At 37.0% G+C, this 16,313-nt stretch overlaps 2 protein-coding genes across 3 annotated transcripts in view; one reads left to right on the top strand and one right to left on the bottom strand.

Annotated features, from left to right (window-relative positions):
* Positions 1-2,560: 2,560 nt before the first annotated feature.
* On the bottom strand, positions 2,561-5,241 carry LOC763699 (vitamin K epoxide reductase complex subunit 1-like). The gene is made up of 3 exons (XM_011670081.2): positions 5,006-5,241; positions 4,264-4,373; positions 2,561-2,834 (listed from the first exon to the last, which is right to left on the bottom strand). The coding sequence occupies exons 1-3, from the start codon at positions 5,179-5,181 to the stop codon at positions 2,608-2,610; spliced, it is 513 nt and encodes a 170-aa protein (XP_011668383.1). The 5' UTR covers positions 5,182-5,241; the 3' UTR covers positions 2,561-2,607.
* Positions 5,242-8,613: 3,372 nt separating this feature from the next.
* The window catches only part of LOC100893621 (E3 ubiquitin-protein ligase RGLG4), a 31,090-nt gene continuing 23,390 nt past the window's right edge, over positions 8,614-16,313 (top strand). The window contains exon 1 of one of the 2 annotated variants that reach the window (XM_003725310.3): positions 8,614-9,060. The gene's annotated coding sequence lies outside the window, so the exon portion shown is untranslated. Of the gene's footprint in view, positions 9,061-12,049; positions 12,201-16,313 lie in introns of those variants that run through there. The other variant, XM_011670080.2, reaches the window with a different exon arrangement.

The following is a 16,313-nucleotide window of genomic DNA, read 5'->3' as shown; positions in this document are numbered from 1 at the left end:
GTGCTTTTCACACACTTGAAGACTAAAAGAAAATACAAACATGGTACTTTCATGCAAACGTGATATATTGTACTGGACTGTGAAATAGAATGCTGTTCCGCGGAACTCTCTGGACTTTATAAAGTAAATGTTTAAAAATCATAAGTTTGAGGAAAACAAATTTAGAAAATAAAAGATTAAATTTCCCCTTACAAAGTCTAGTAGTAAAAATTTATTGAAAAATTCATTTGTGGCCAACTGGAGGAATTTCAGAATGTTGTACAAAGTAAAAGGAACATAGTGATGTGTGCTATCAAAAGAAAACAAAAGGGAAAACTATAATAATAATAATAAAAACCTTTGAGGTGTCTAAAATTATACAGGATATATTGCGAAATATGTTGATTTCTAAAATCACTATAAATACTTGAATAGATCCATTGCACATATATGTTACCATAGGCTTAAATGTGACAGGTGAGACTAGAAAACATGTTTTTCTCTCGATTAACAACCGTGAATTCATAGAACCTACAGTTAACAACTAAATTATTTATACCCTTACCAACTTATGTATTTTTTTAAAATATGTGACAACAAATATTTGTCAAGACTTATGATTCTTGAGAATGTGACATATTCAAGTTTACATACATCTCAAAGTATTCAACAAATGAGCTATTTCAACCAGCCCATCTTTCATTCTTGAGTTTTTGAAGAAAAACAGAAAAAACATGACATTTACAAGAGGTATGAATCATTTAGTTTTTAACGGTATATGATTAATCAAATTATCTAAATTAGTCCTTCTCCAAGATCAGAAAAAGCTTTAATTGTGTTTTGTTTTCAAAAATTAAATTCAGAATTATTCAACACACTGTTGCCCCATAAAGTTAGAATAATTTTGTCTTACGGTAACTCTTCTCATAAAATGATTGTGAAAATTTGGTCAATTCATGAAAAATTAATTATATATCTTCTCAGAACATTATTGACCAATCTAAAGAGTCAATAGAGAGATTGATCGATAAAGTTTTGAGAAGATATAAACTTTATTGACACAATGATGATTTTATGTGTACAACACTCTAATCAATATCAATTTGCAATTTGTATGGTACTTTTGAGATGTAGGACAAAGCAGACCTCCTATATTTCAATTAAATCATGTTTTCAGCTTTTCAAATGATTACAACTTCAAGAACTGCAACATTCTGTATTCATAACAGACCTCCTCTCTTCCATCTATAAAGTTCTGACTAGTTTCTTGTCTGAGAAACTACATTGTCATTTGTATATCTTCCTTAGAATGAACCACTGATTAAACAAATTTCTACTTCAGTTTTACTGCAATATACACCGGTGCTTGCGCACACCTATATAACTCTGATAAGATATATTCATTACAACTTTAATGTCTATTTTAAAAGACAGTTACATACTTACAGGTACATGTATGATATAAGGAATGTAAGGATACAGGAATTAAGTAATATTTACTTTTAAGTAGGTTATGAGAACCCTTTGAGGGAAACCCTAAGAGCCTTTGAATTTGTCCTTTAACAAAACTGAAAATATCACTTCAAAATTAAAGAAAAAAAATTGAATTAAAATAAATAAAGTTTTTCTCTTTGAGTTCATGAAAGTTCAAACGTGCTACTCAGGCAAAGTATTTCATTTGCTTAAAACAATTTAGACAGCTAATGGTAAAAGATTTGGCTCAGAGTTTCAGTGTTAACTCTTCAAAACACTAATCCATAGTTCACAAAGCTCAGCCAAACTTATCTTCAATCAAATCCAACTTCAAAGCTTAATGACGGCAGACCTATATCATGATTCTCTATTATTTAAAGCTGAATTGGCGTTTGCTAAAGTGTACAAATCACCAGCACATGTTTTGTTCTTGATGTAAGGGGTTCCATCTTCCATGCGGCTATATAATATTAAACGTATGAGCTTCAAATATTACTTCTTCAAAGAGATATTTCAGTTTAAATATACTCTCAGTAAACAGTAAAATGACTCGAGTTGACTAGAAGATGCACACGTACGCGCTCGCATAGAATAGCGGTGGTTTTATACACACAGTTTTATGTCATCCTTTTTTGTCTTCTCACATTTCTTAACCATTCACTATCGAGCGCCAGGCAGAGCTTTTTATAAAGGCTGATTTCATGTAGAAAATTGTTTTTTTAAGATGATTGGTACACTTAATACATTGAGCCTGTATCTGTATTCTCGGGATGTACTGTTAAGTCTTTATTTCGATGTTCAATTTCAGTTTGCCTTAATTGATAAAAACATTGGGATACAATGAATAACATGGTTTGTGTACAGGCATAACTAATTACCATGCTTTCAATTCCTTCAAGTTACCATACACGAAAGTTCATTGTTTTTTTTCTCCCAGTCATAATATAACCAATCCCAATTGTCTCAAGTTTCTGTCCCTGAATAAGTTTTCAAAGAGTAGAATGCCTGACATTCAATGATTCATCTAAAATTTGCTTGGCAAAGATCTCAATACCATACCACATTTTACAACAAGAATCTTTCGTAACACATACCCCTTACCCATAAATTGCAATAAAAACATTTACAAATAAAACTCAAGAACTGATTTTGGCATCAATCCGATTTGGACTTCCTTGTATACTTTCTTTCTCTCCTTTCCGAATTCCACCGGATTAAATTGATGAAAAAGAGGGCGGCATTCACGACGTACGTTGATATACAGACAAGGCAAGCATCCTCCAGAACGAACATGAGTATATACGCAAGGTAGAAGCAACCAATGACAGATACTACTGATGTTAATAGAAGGAGAATGGACGCTGAGTAACTGAAGACCATCGCTGTTGTGGTATGAAAATACAGAAAATTGTTTTAGTGTTCATTTCATTTTATCAAAGACAAACGTGTTCTCAAAGTCAACAAGGTACAATGTCAATTTATAATCATGAGAAGGCATATGAATTATGAATGCATCGTTAAAAAACAACTAAGAACCAACTTCAATTATTTATTTCTTTCGAACATAATGAGAGAGTGCTACTTCTGTTGACACTAACATCATACACTGCCAATTTGATGTTAAAATTTGGCAGTGATCACTCATATACTTGTACTTGTACCAACGACTATCACAATCAACAACCAGGATTAGGTTTTTTTTTTTAAGACCAACACTGTACAGGTGTATATGATTTGTTTACTCTGTACTAGGGTACAGTGTACTTTAAATGATTTTGACAAGAATTTGATGTTTCAAAATTTACTTCCTGGTTTTCATATATCTTTCTTATTAGTAAAAAATTATCCAATGACAGAGGTTGCTAACAACAGACTTCTTAATCACACCACTTCTGTGGACTTTGTACCTTTAACTGAGAGAGGTGTTTCTCATCACAGACAAGAGTGTTTTAAGGTCAAAGGTTAATGATTAATTTAAATTGTCTGATAAAACTTGTCTAAAGTCAAATTATTTACCCCTTTATGTTTCATAAGAAGGAGAAAAAGATAATTTGTCCCCTTGAATTGGATATCAGATTGTATCACAATTATCGTGATTGATCTGGCCTCCTACATTGTACTTAAAAGATACAGGCTGAAGCAATATCTCACTAAATATATTTAAATTTAGCCTCCTTTATAACATATTCCTGTTAAACAACGGAACAGATGTGGCCTTCTCTAATCCTCATAGAGCCATAGGCAATATGAACTGCTCAAAATGTGATATCGTACATTGTATAACAATGGTGATTTTGGACAAAAAAAAACCTAGTCCTTTATCTAAAAATTAAGTTCCCTGTTAATTTACTATGGATCAAAATCAGAGACTGCCACATTATATGATACATATATGTGTGACAAGAGTCGACTGGGGCATTGTAAAGTGTGTACAAATACTTGACCAAAGCAAGCAAAGAGTAAAGGAAAAGTTGGATAGCAACAGCAATATTAACAATAAAAGGTGCTCTGTATACTCTGGCAATGATTGTGTCAGGCTTTATTCTGTCAAAGATAAAGGAAACTGTTACAATTGGATTTTAGGTTTAGGTGTAGTGTTTGATCTAGGGTTGACATTTAGATTTTGGTTAGTTTCAAAACTTGATGCAGAGCAATTGGTGCCAGAGCATGTGTCGCACAACCCAATAGAAAAGGCACTATGGTTTTAAAAAAATTGAATCACCAAAATTTAAATTTGTGATACCTATTTCTGAGCTAAGTGACACTGTATGGATTAAATGGGTGCTAAAGAAAAGAAGCATTTGAACTTACCCAAAGCGATTTGAAGACAAAAGAAGATTATACCATAAATGGAGTTGGGCTGATTGAGAATGTTATCCTCTCCCAAAATCTGTCCAATAATTCCAAAGCCCTTTCCATATCTGTAAGTAGAAGAAATTACAAAAAATGAAAGAGAGAGAGTTCCAAGTTTGAAATGTACTGGGGAAGAAAGACTTCATGTGCTGCTCAGTGGAGAAAGTGGGGAGTTGGTACCCATAGGCCATGTGAAAGAGCTGTCCTTGATGATCTTGTATGATGAGGTCTGTGATGCCAAAGTTAAAAGTCTCGTTGCGGATTTTGTAGAACTAAAAGAGAGCAAGTCTTGAATGCTCTCTTCTAATTTGCAGAGAAGGCCTGAGTTGTTTGATCAGGTCTCCAATTCTTTAGGTGTTACGGTAGTTTGACAGATCTGGCAGCTCGTCTTGAACATTAATCATCTGTCTAGTGTCTTGACCATTTCTCACTTGAGCTTGAAATTTCCTCTTCTTCTTTTTCTTCTTCCATCATCATCATGGAGTACAGTCCTCTTTGTACTAAATATTAAATTGTAGAGTATAGTCTAATACTAGACTGATTGCCATCAAAATCTTCATGTATATACTGCGGGTTCAAATGAACAAATTCAATAATTCTGAAAGGTCATCAGTGAGTGAGAGACAGAAGAAAAAAAATAGACATTTATTATATAAATTGTATGACATGGAACCCAATGCATGGGGCCGAAGCAACTTACTTGGAAGTGAACACCTTTGAACAACTGATGGTCCCGCTTAAATCACACATCGCCTGAAAATCAGGGTTATGTTCTTTGCTGAGCTCGACATAAAGTGCATAAAATGACAGAAGTATTCCTGCTATACAAAATATTGTCCTTAAAGTAGGAAAATCTGTGCGAACAAGTGTCACCATGATTGAAAATTCGGTTTACCAACCACTACGGCCACGTAAATGATACCGTAAATCAAAGGCCTTATTTATGCAGAGATGTGTCATTGTCATGTACTTCTGTAGTACACTCGGCATTCGTATGTTACGGTGAAAAGAAGAGTAGATCTAGATTTTATTTCATTCGTCCGTTTCAAATCTTATTTTTAAAATGGACGGTCCGAAGACAATTTGCAAAATCTTGATTAAAAAAAATAAAATAATACTACCATGAACTCTTGGGACCATGAAAGATTTTAGCCTTTTAAGTAAAGAGAGAGAGAGAGAGAGAGAGAGAGATAGAGAGGGAGGAGGGGGGGGGGGGGGGCGGCGGCTGGGTATTCTCTAAGTTATGCCTTGTCCTGGACAATTTGTCTATCCGGACAGTTGATTTAAAATGGTAATTGGGAGAAGTTTAACCTACATGCAGTGTTTCAGAAATCTTTTAAGACCTTTGTTAATGATGGTTAGTGCTATTTGATGAATACACTTCATAAAATCCAAAGGCAAAAGTGATGGCCTATTTTGAAAGCATAATACAATGATTAATTACATTTATTATTAAAACATCTTAATTAGGGTAAGCCATTTGTTAATGTCTGGGCATACATGTAGCTGCCAGCTCTTACGGGGCTTATACACCATAACAATTCCCCCTGCGGCCCTGCCCCCCCCCCCAGCATACTTTCCTCCTCATTTCCCCTTTCCACCTTCTCTATACTTTATCTATTCTTACCTCGACATTGTTATATTGATAGAGTATTGTTTTATGCAGATACACCCGACACATAATGCTCAATGGGATGTATACCTTCTTCAAAATCATTTATGTCATTAAAAATAATGTATTCATTTGTTATATTAATATTATTTTGTTAAAGTATGAAAGAAAAGAAATGTTATTTCGAAAATTGAAATTGAAATTGAGAGATAGATATATGCACAAAGCACCAATGAAGATGAAGGTTTATTCTGTGCATTTGATGACAATTTTAATCAGAAATAGAACGTTGAGGGGGCAGGGGTTGAGAGAAGCACTATAGCACACACAGAAAAGTTTAGGCATACCTTAAAGACCGTCAATACTACTGGGCCAGAAGGGATTAGACCACACAGCAAGGTCACTGACAGGTGGCTATCTCATTAACTCAGCTCTCAACTAACATAAGAAAAGGCAGATCATGGGGGACCAACAGGCACCGATTGGGGAAGTTTTCTATATAGAGGGAGCAAGTAGCTACAAGTAGGACAGTGAGGCTTTAAGTAAAGAAACAAAATAAAAAGAATGTGCCTCCCCCCCCCCCCCCAAAAAAAAAAAAAAAAAAAAAAAAAAAAATTGTGTTCTGATGCCCCTAGGACAGTCTTAGACCCAATCAAGGCTTAGGAAAATGTTGTGGAAACCATGTTAATCTCTTTTTTTCATTGCTAGTCAAAAATTTTAGACATTAAAGAGGAAACCTAAAAAATATAAGGGCCTTTGCTCAGTTTGGTAGGGTTGTCAGATGTCTGACAGACTCTTCCCCACTGAGGCATGTAGGATGGGAGGTGGTGCTCACTGTAGCCCCTGTAATTTTGAAATCACCTTTATTTTGGTAATCAACACTTCATATTTAATTCAGATGAATGTAGCAATTAAGGTGATCTATTTGTAATCCTTACATATCAAGTGAAATTGCAAAACTTTGAAACTGGGATATTGATCTTCGAGCATGATGAGCAAAAGATGTGACCTGCCCCCCCCCCCCCTCCCCTCGTGAATTTTTCCCCTTTCACTTAGGCTTGTCAGTACTCGCCCACCCCTGCACAGGCGCGTACGCAGGGGGGGGGGGGTGTTTGGGGGGTTTAACCCCCCCCCTTTTGGTATTTTTATGTGTATAAACCCCCTAAAAAAAACGAAACCCCCCCCCCCCCCCCCCTTTGGTTTTTTTTTTTCTTTTTCTTTTTTTCTTTTTTTTTAATAATAAAAAATAAAAAAAATAAAATTATTCCCATGGCTGACCTAAAAAAGGTGACCTTCCCCCCCCCCCCCCAACGGAGCAAAATGTCAATTTTTCAAATTTCGAGACCAAAAAACAGAAAAAAAGTGTCCTCTTACCCCCCCCCCCCCCGCTTATTCAGCGGCTGGCTGAGTCGATGCGAAATTTTCGGCCCGATTTAAAAATGTTAAACCCCCCCCCCCCTTGAAAAAATCCTGCGTACGCGCCTGCCCCTGCATCACAAGATGTAACACAGTTTTCATAATACCACCTAACGATCTTTAAAATCATTAATATCCCCTCTTACCATAAAAATACAAAACTATGGAGAAGGGTACTGTCCTCAAGACTATATTATTCCTTTCTTTTCTTTTTTTTGAGCTTTTGTGGGTTATTCTGTTCAAGCTGACTTAATTTTGATCTGTTATTCTTGTATATTGTTGTATGTTGGAAGCTTGGCGAATAAACAATCAAGTAAAAGAAAAAGGTCATCAGAAATTTGTCAGTGCCTTTTCACTAAATACTCTGACAAGCAAACAAAACAAAATTTTCAAAGTTCAAAGTTATAAAGCTACCACAATATCATTATGATTTGATAAGCTCTATAAATGAATACGGAAGGGTGTTCGTAATGCCTAGGTCACATATAAACCGGGCCCCGTACGATTTTCCCTACCCGGCGGCATGCCGTGGATTTAGAGACCGTACGGGAACCTTCCGATTTTCTTTTCTACGGCATGTGTGGTCACATATTCTGCGGCGCCCGGGAGGTGCCCGGTGAAAATTGGTCGAGTGAAATGCAAGGCGCCCGTAAGGATGCCGGCCGGTAAGCTTACGTGCTCCGTCCGATGAGCAGGTGCACCCGTGGCTCCCGGAAGGTGCCCTGCCGGGACCCGGCCGGGGTCCTCAAGGTGCCCTGCCGGGAACCGGCCGGGGTCCTTAAGGCGCCCGGCCGGGTCCCGTGCGGTGCACTGAACTATGTGTCCTCTGAAATCCGCACCTCAAGGTTCCCGTTAAGATTTTTCATGAGAATTGACCCCCAAAAATCGTGAGGGGCCCGTCCGGACACCGTCCGGAGCCCGCCGGGACCCGTAAGGTGCCCTGCGGGCCCTTCACGGGCTCTCTACGACCTAACGGTCGGATAGAAACGCCGGGAGAATTGGGAGCAGCCGACTCAGCACCACGGCGCCCGTACGGCTTCAAAAACTGTCCCGGCGCCCGTAGGATCTTTACGGTAGCCGGCCGGACACCGGCCGAAAATTCCCAAAATGTCTGTTTTTACTCGCCGTACGGGCCCCGAAGTGTATATGTGAAAGCCCCATAACAGACAGTGTTGCTACTCATGCATTTCGTACTTAGTGACTTGATTAAGCCCTCCTTGAAGATTAAGCTCTCTAGCTGAACTCCACACAGAGGGCCTAGGGCCTAGGGCCGCCCCCTGAGTGTCGTCCGTGACCGTGAGGCTCGAGGACCCCGGGAAGTCCGGGCGAGCCGAGCAGTTAGCGCTCCTCTCCAGCTCCGCGTAGTAGTATGAGAGAACTTGAACACCGTTAACATTGATGACACCACTCTGACGAAACGAAGCTTAGTTTCAGTATTCTCCTTGATGTCACGTTTTCAACTCTGACTGTTTTATTGAGCGAAATATTTTTGTCGATACCGAGATGTGGCTAATGTTTGCGTTTAATCATACGGAATAAAACAACCTCTTTCTGTCCAAACTTATCTGCTGAAGGAGGAGGTCATTGCAGCCTTGCGACCGAGCCGAGCCTACGGGCTGGATATATGTAGCTAGGGTCCCATCTCTCCGCTGCGACTGTAGCTGTAGTCTGCAGATGACTCCATTTTCATCATTGATGATATTTCTTGTACCAGCGACACTGAAGTGGTAAATCATCAATTTTTTTGTTTTAATTATCCTTGATTGGATTTTCTACTTTAAGCCCTTCAATCCTCTCCCATTTTTAAATGACTTGTCCTCTTTTCTTTTCTTTGACTTTCACTTTGTTTCTAATTTTGGTTAAATTTTGATTTCACTGATTTGATGACAAAATACATATCACTATCGTCTCTCCTTTCTTTCAATCTGTGTCAATGGCTGTGATCAACTTCAATCTCTGTTTCAAAGTGAATGTTTAAACTTTTTTGGTACACTTTTAATACAATTTGTTTGCTTTTCATTTGTTTCAAACTTCAAAGTATCTTAGATTCAAATTTCAAGATATATTTCATATGTCACAACACATAAACTTCCTACATGTATGTGTAGACAGACTCCTTTCCCTTCCTTTTTTCCATTGTGTATTTTACTGATTTCACAAAGTTACAAAACAAAAACAAAAAAATAATGATAAGAAGAAATGAGTTAGAAATTGAGACAGCAATAAAAAATACAATGTAAACAAAATGAATAAAAAGTACATGCAAAACAAAAGCCATAACGAAAAAGAAAAAAAAAAGGAGGCTGCATTGATATTCTATTTTTAAAATCTATGTAATTAGAAAGCAGTACTGAAACTACATATCAAGTTACTATAAATAAATATCTCCCTTTTCTAAAGTGAAATACTGAAATGTCAGGTTTATATGCTCTAGCGCTCCCTTCGATATGATGGGTGACAACACTTTCCTATCCTTGTAAATATAGTTCTATATACATTGTATATATCAGGCGTGTTCTCAAACTAAATTGAAATATGGTGCACTCAGGTTTCAAAAGAATTGTATTTCATGGTCACCTGATATTTTTCAGGTCGATATCTTCCAAAAGAGACATGTACTGTCTGCTTATAATACTTTAAAGAGATTAGTTGAGTTCTTGTTTCAGACCGCAAATGCCTTCAGAACTCAACTATCCCTTTAACACAGAGTTAATGCCCTTCTGGCTCCCAGCATAATATATGCAGGTTTGAAAAAAATTGTATTTCAACTAAAATTCCCTCATAGATATGTCCCGAAGGAACATACTATGTACAGTATTTACACAGTAGCTATTAAGACAACATTTCCTCTCTATTTTGCCAGCTTGAATGTGTGCTCAGAATATTGATTTTTCTTTTGTGGTCTCCCTTTTCCCCAGGGCTGACATTTCTATGGGCTTGCGTGCACTCATACAAAAGGTACAAATTTGTGTTTCTATTATGAATAGTGCATGGTATTGAGCTTGTCATGTATTGTATGTCAGCTGTGTGTGACACAATTCAATCACAGATTTCTTGGGCTGTATGATAATGGTCGATTATAGGGCTTAACTACATGTATCTGCTTTGCAATCCGATATAAGCATACTTAATTAATTTATTACCTGCCTCTGCCAATGTATCTGAATGCAATATATGTTAAACCAGGTACAGTGTCTATGAAATATGAAATCTGCTTTTTAACCAACTCATAGTTTTTAGTGAGATCACATACTTTGCAGGATATGTTTGATATATTACAAAAAATAACAAATAACTGCTGATTGAATCTAAAAAGGCGAAGGATATCCATGACCTAAAATACATTCTCTAAAATCATCCTGTTCTAGTTAAACGTGAAACAAATTGTGGTTAAAATATCTCAGTGGTATTACAATTAAAGGGCTAAGTGGAGGCCACAAAAAAATTGCCATGATCGTTCTTTCTTTCATGAATCAACAAAGTACTAATAGATCTAGCTAATAGAGCTTTTACAAATCCATTTGTAGCTTCTGTAGAGTTTTATTGTAAGCCTCATTATAAAACCTGAAGTACAAATCCACTGCCTACCCCTGCCATGCTGTTTCTACTGCAGTTGTCATGATAATTATTATGAGACCGCTTTACTGTATGAAGTGACTTGTCAGAAGACTGATTTCTTAATTGACTTTAAATTGAGCTTTTCAGAATACTTAACTTACTGTATAGTAGGCCCTGTGAGGTCTAACACACAGGGCACTGTGTTTGTCTAATGTCTATTACATTGTTATTTTGTTTGGTCTTCTTAATTGGTGACGTACATGTATATTGTAGCAATGTCATAGTGAGAGAGACTATACATGTAGATGGGAAGGGGACAAAAGAGAGAGAGAGGGGGGATGTGAGAGAAAGGGAGAGAGGAGATGAGAGGGTGAGAAAGAGAGAGAGAGAGAGAGAGAGAGAAGAGGAATGAAAGGGAGAGAGACGAGAGAGAGAGAGAGAGAGAAAGAGGGAGAGAGAGAGAGAAAGAGAGAGAGAGAGAGAGAGATTAAGAGGGGGGGGGGGGTAAAAGAGAGATCTTATATAGAAGAGGGAGCATGGAAATTGTGGAGAAGGAGATCGAGGGAGAGAGGAGAGTCAGAAGGAAATGAAATACATACAATGTACATACATAATGTATGTAACACAAAACCACATTAGCAAGTTTAAGCCCAAGCCCCAACAGAGGATAAATTCAGATTCACCAAATTAATAATTCATAAACTGAAAAATGTATTTTAAAAAATAAGAAGAAGAAGGATTGCTTGATATCAAATGGGAAATCAGATGGGAGATGAGATGTGGAAAGAAAAGGAAAAGAAAAGAGGAGATAAAAATACATGTAGAAGAGTCTGGTAAAGAGAGGGTGGGGTTAAAAGCCAACCATTGCCATAAGAGTTGATAAAAAGTAATAAATTATTCCCAATGCACTTAGCTTCAAAGCATCTATTATCAGAAGCATGCAGTAATGAGTTTATGACACTTCACTGGCAAATGAGACAACCAACCTGTTTATTATTCAAGTTAATAATTAACCAGGTATCCACATACATACCGGACAATTGTGGCTTGGAGTTTACCGATCAAAAACAAAAGGTTAGACCTTGTAATTAGTCTAGCACAACACTACACGCATGTAGACTCTGTAGATCAATAAGTATCAAATTTTGTCACATACGGAATGTACTATATACAGACGGATTGTACTACAGTACAGACAACATCTGTTGATAGTTTCAGAGCTTGCTGTGTATTGATCAACTAAATGCTTCATTTTCACTTCTTTTAAATCTGACGATAACAACAATCCAGCTATGTTGAATATTTTCCGGTAAGTAAGATTGATAACCTAGATATTTTGTGTCCGTCTAATATTGTAGTACTGTTTTAATATCTTTTCCTTTTGTACTATGCAATAGGAATTACAGATTTCTTTTTTAGTTCTTGTCTACTATGTTTGTACTGTACATTTGTGGGGTCATTTGTAATCCAGCATATTTGTCTGGTGGTGGCTAGTGCATTGACATGCTCTTGGAGTGTTTACGAAAAGGTCAGAGAGACATAATATCCATGGTCCAGGAAATTCATGGAAAATTTTAGCATTGCACTTTTTAGTGAGAAAGTGCATTGTATTGGAAATATTGATGTTGTTTTGGAAATGCTTACATTTCTACAATACAACATCAATGTATTGTTTGTTTAATGAGCCAGAAGGGCATTAACTCACATCTTTTATCAGTATCACAGACATCATATTCTGGCTCTAAACAGACAATACATCAACAGCATAAAGTTTACAAATATCGTCGCTGTTTTCACGAGGTGACGGTAGTGAAAAAAAATTGCATTCACTTTGCGTTACGATTTTCCTCACTACCGTCACTTCGTGAAAACAAGGACGATATAGTGTCTAGAGACGTGTTATTCTTTTGATTGTTGTTACATGTGTCACTGAAGTGTGTAATATCATTTGGAATGAATTATTGTCCTAGATGCGTTCAATATCCATTGATGCCATTATACCATTAGCGCTAAACATGTTGTATTTCCATTTAAAATGACCACAATATGGTATTCAGATTAAGGATATAGTACCGGTACTCTAGCAGTATCATTGAAGGCTTCATTTTAACAATATGTATGAATTTGAAGGGAAAAAAAAACTTAGTTTCAATGTACTTCCAGCTGGTTTTTGGACTTTGGTCAAAAAGAGCAAGTTTTTATTAAGAAGTCAAGGTGATTCTTGTATGACTTGTTTGAAGAAAAGTGTGTGACACTATTCACCTGTACATGTACGGTAGCTGCATTCACAGCAAAGAGTGGCTTTTTGTCTAGGAAGACGGGAAGAGAAACACCCTTTGTAAATAAGACCTTGTTGTATATTCCTGCTTTGTACAGTTTTGGGTAGGAAAAAAAAATCAAATGATGTTGAGAAAAAATAAATCATATTCTTGAGAGACAGACACACCCTATTTCAGCTAGGCCTGGCATGGCACTCTTGTCATTGGGCCAATATGCCCTCTTTTTTGTCAAGTGCCTTGCCAGAGTCTGACAGTCGTGATCGATTGTAGGATACTTGCTCCTGCAACTCATCTACTGGTACAAGTAATTCCTAACTTCAGCCCTAGACCCAACACTCTACGATATAACCCTCTTCCCAACCATAACCCTGTACCTTGATGGAATAAAGCCGTAGTAATTGTCTCAGGAGCAACTGCCATGTCACCAGCCTGGCATGGCCCAACAGTCGGTGACCCACCACCAGTCTTTTCTCTAGTTGATGTAGCTAATTATTTGTAGCTTACATGTATGTATATTAATTTATTTTTAATAAGAATACCAGTATGGACAGATAGACAGAGCAAAAATAAAAATTTTAAAATTATTCCTGTTAATCATCTGCTAGTGTAGCTGCATTCTGTAATTTTAAGTTGATATTTGGAATACATGTATGTCCAAGGGCAGATACAGCAAAAGAATGTTGGTGTGATTAATCCCTTTACTTATCTGTGGTATTACACATATTTCTCAAATGTATTTACTTTTACGTTGTTATATCAAGCCTTTGTAAATAGAAAAATAGTTTATATCAAATATTGCATAGAGCTGTTGTATTTACGGTGACAAATCCCTTAATCATCTACCAATGTAGCTAAACTATATTTATTTTTCCATTGTGTGGCAACCCCTTCATGGACTGAAACCATGTTTTATAATATACATAATTACAGAAATTCATGATGCTAATAAACCACAAGCAATTTACAATCCTTTGAAGGTCAGATTATGTACAAAATAATGACTCATTAAAACTGCATCTCGTAATCTTTTATTCTGTGTTTTGATACCAGTTTCAGTTTCTACAATTACTGATACATTTATACAAAAAATATCTGCATCATGTTACCCTATTTTCTACTTGTATCTAGAGAATCAATTAGCTACTAGAATTCAAAGAAAAAAAGCTACTTCTATTGAGTTATTTCTGTGCAACCAAAGCAAACCATAACAGATGCAATTTTGATCAGGCCAGTCATATATAATGTAAGTTAATGATTTTATTTCGAGATTTAAAAAAATTGCTGCCTTTGAGATACAAATCTGTACTCTGTCTGAACTGTGTATTTTGTAAAACACTTTTTTTTGCAATGTGTCATAATTATGTTCTCATCTTGCTTTCCCTATTCTTGTAATACCTGAGGCTGGTTGTGAATCCTGTATGCTTTACTTTCACGTTTAGTCTGAAATAAAACTTGGTAATCTCGATACAGTATTTCCTTCTTTAATTTGAAATTTATTTCAATACGTATGATATTCTTTTTTTACCTTGGTTTTTGTAACCTGCCCTGTGTTATTTATTCCTTAATCCTTATAAATGCTCTATGTCAAACTATGTCTTTCTTTGATATTTATCCTGAAATTTATAGTTTGTATTACCTCAAATCCTTCTTATCAAACTTACTGGTATTCAAGGTACAAGCTTTTTCCTCACCTGATTTTTGTTACATTTTGTTTCTAGCTTTGTTTCAGCATTTGATTTCGAATATTTGTTACCTGACTTTTGTCATAAAGCCTCTAGACATGATACAATGACCAGATTAACTGGGTTTCCGGCTTTCCGCTTTAGAATGCCCTCAATCCCACCGTGTCTCACCTTTCTCCGGTAAATCAGCATTTTGCCACAAATCCCTGAAAATCTCGCCTTACCGAATAATACCGACTGAATCGTGTCGTCCTCCACGTGCCCAGTCCTGGGTAATCCCACCTGTGCAAAGGCATAAGGATGCTGGCAAAATGGGATATCTAATACGGACGTTCAATCAATCCGTCTGTCAATAGTTTCCGGAAGTTGAGGGCCTAAAGAGCACCTGCATTTTTTGTTGTCCTCAATAAGGTTGCAATGGTCATTGTCAGAGGCAGAAATGACTTTTTCGCAGGAACATGTTATCCCACCTGTGCAGAGGCATAATGATGCTGGTAAAATAGGATATCTTATATCGACTTTCGTCTTTCAATCAATCGTATGTCAATAGTTTCCGGAAGTTGAGGGCCTACAGGGATCCTGCATTGTCTGTTGTTCTCAATATGGTTGCTATGGTCATTTTCAGAGGCAGAAATCATTTTTTCGCAGGAACATCTGTCATCCCACCCGTGCAGTCTAGGCATAAGGATGCTGGCAAAATAGGATATCTAATATCGTTGTTCAATCAATCGTCTGTCAATAGTTTCCGGAAATTGAGGGCCTCAATAAGGTTGCAACGTCCATTGTCAGAGGCAAAAAATTGCCTTTCCGCATTAACATGTTGTCTACCAGTGAGGGTGCCCTTTTGGCTATCCATAAAGGATATTGTTTGAAATTATCATGATGGCCATATCTGCATTTACATTTTTACAGATTTGTTAATTGCATTAAGGTCTTTATAGTGGCCATGCATCGCCAATGGCAGTTACAACATTATTGCAGTCAAACATTATTGCAATCGACCAATAACATATTCGCTGCTTAGAACTTGAAGGGCATTATTAAACTTCTGTCCTTGATCATTCATATTTATAATGCCATTCTGGCTGTTAAAACAAAAGATATTGTCTTAGAAACAAGTGCTCTGACATTTTCTCATATTTTGACAACTGCCCTGTGCTTGGTTTGTCAAAGAGGCTGTTCACACCGGCAGAGATAGCGCGCGCTATCTCTACAGTTTGGAAGGTACAACGTCGTTTCGGTCCGCCCAACAGTGAGCCACGACGAGCCAAAACGTCGTGCCACTGGAGCACCTCTTGGGGGTGGTCGACGAGAGATAGCGCGGTCTAGCGCGTGCTAGAAAAAAGGGGGTGCTACGATAGACCGCGCTATCTCATTGCGGTGTGAACAGCCTCAAAGATACAGGGTTAGGGTTTTACAATGAAGGTACATGTACATATAGTGTTTGGTCCAGGATTGGAA

The sequence above is a fragment of the Strongylocentrotus purpuratus genome, unplaced genomic scaffold, assembly GCF_000002235.5.
Source record: "Strongylocentrotus purpuratus isolate Spur 01 unplaced genomic scaffold, Spur_5.0 spur5_scaffold_2, whole genome shotgun sequence".
Taxonomy (NCBI): domain Eukaryota; kingdom Metazoa; phylum Echinodermata; class Echinoidea; order Camarodonta; family Strongylocentrotidae; genus Strongylocentrotus; species Strongylocentrotus purpuratus.
Note: the sequence above shows the minus strand (reverse complement) of the source record. Positions and strands in the feature narration are given on the sequence as shown.

Coding starts and splice junctions, on each gene's coding strand:
- LOC763699 (XM_011670081.2), bottom strand. CDS start 5,181: ATGGTGACACTTGTTCGCACAGATTTTCCTACTTTAAGGACAATATTT. Junction 4,374..5,005: donor TCAAAGGTGTTCACTTCCAA/GTAAGTTGCTTC, acceptor TTCTACTTACAG/ATATGGAAAGGGCTTTGGAA. Junction 2,835..4,263: donor TTGTCTTCAAATCGCTTTGG/GTAAGTTCAAAT, acceptor ATACCACAACAG/CGATGGTCTTCAGTTACTCA.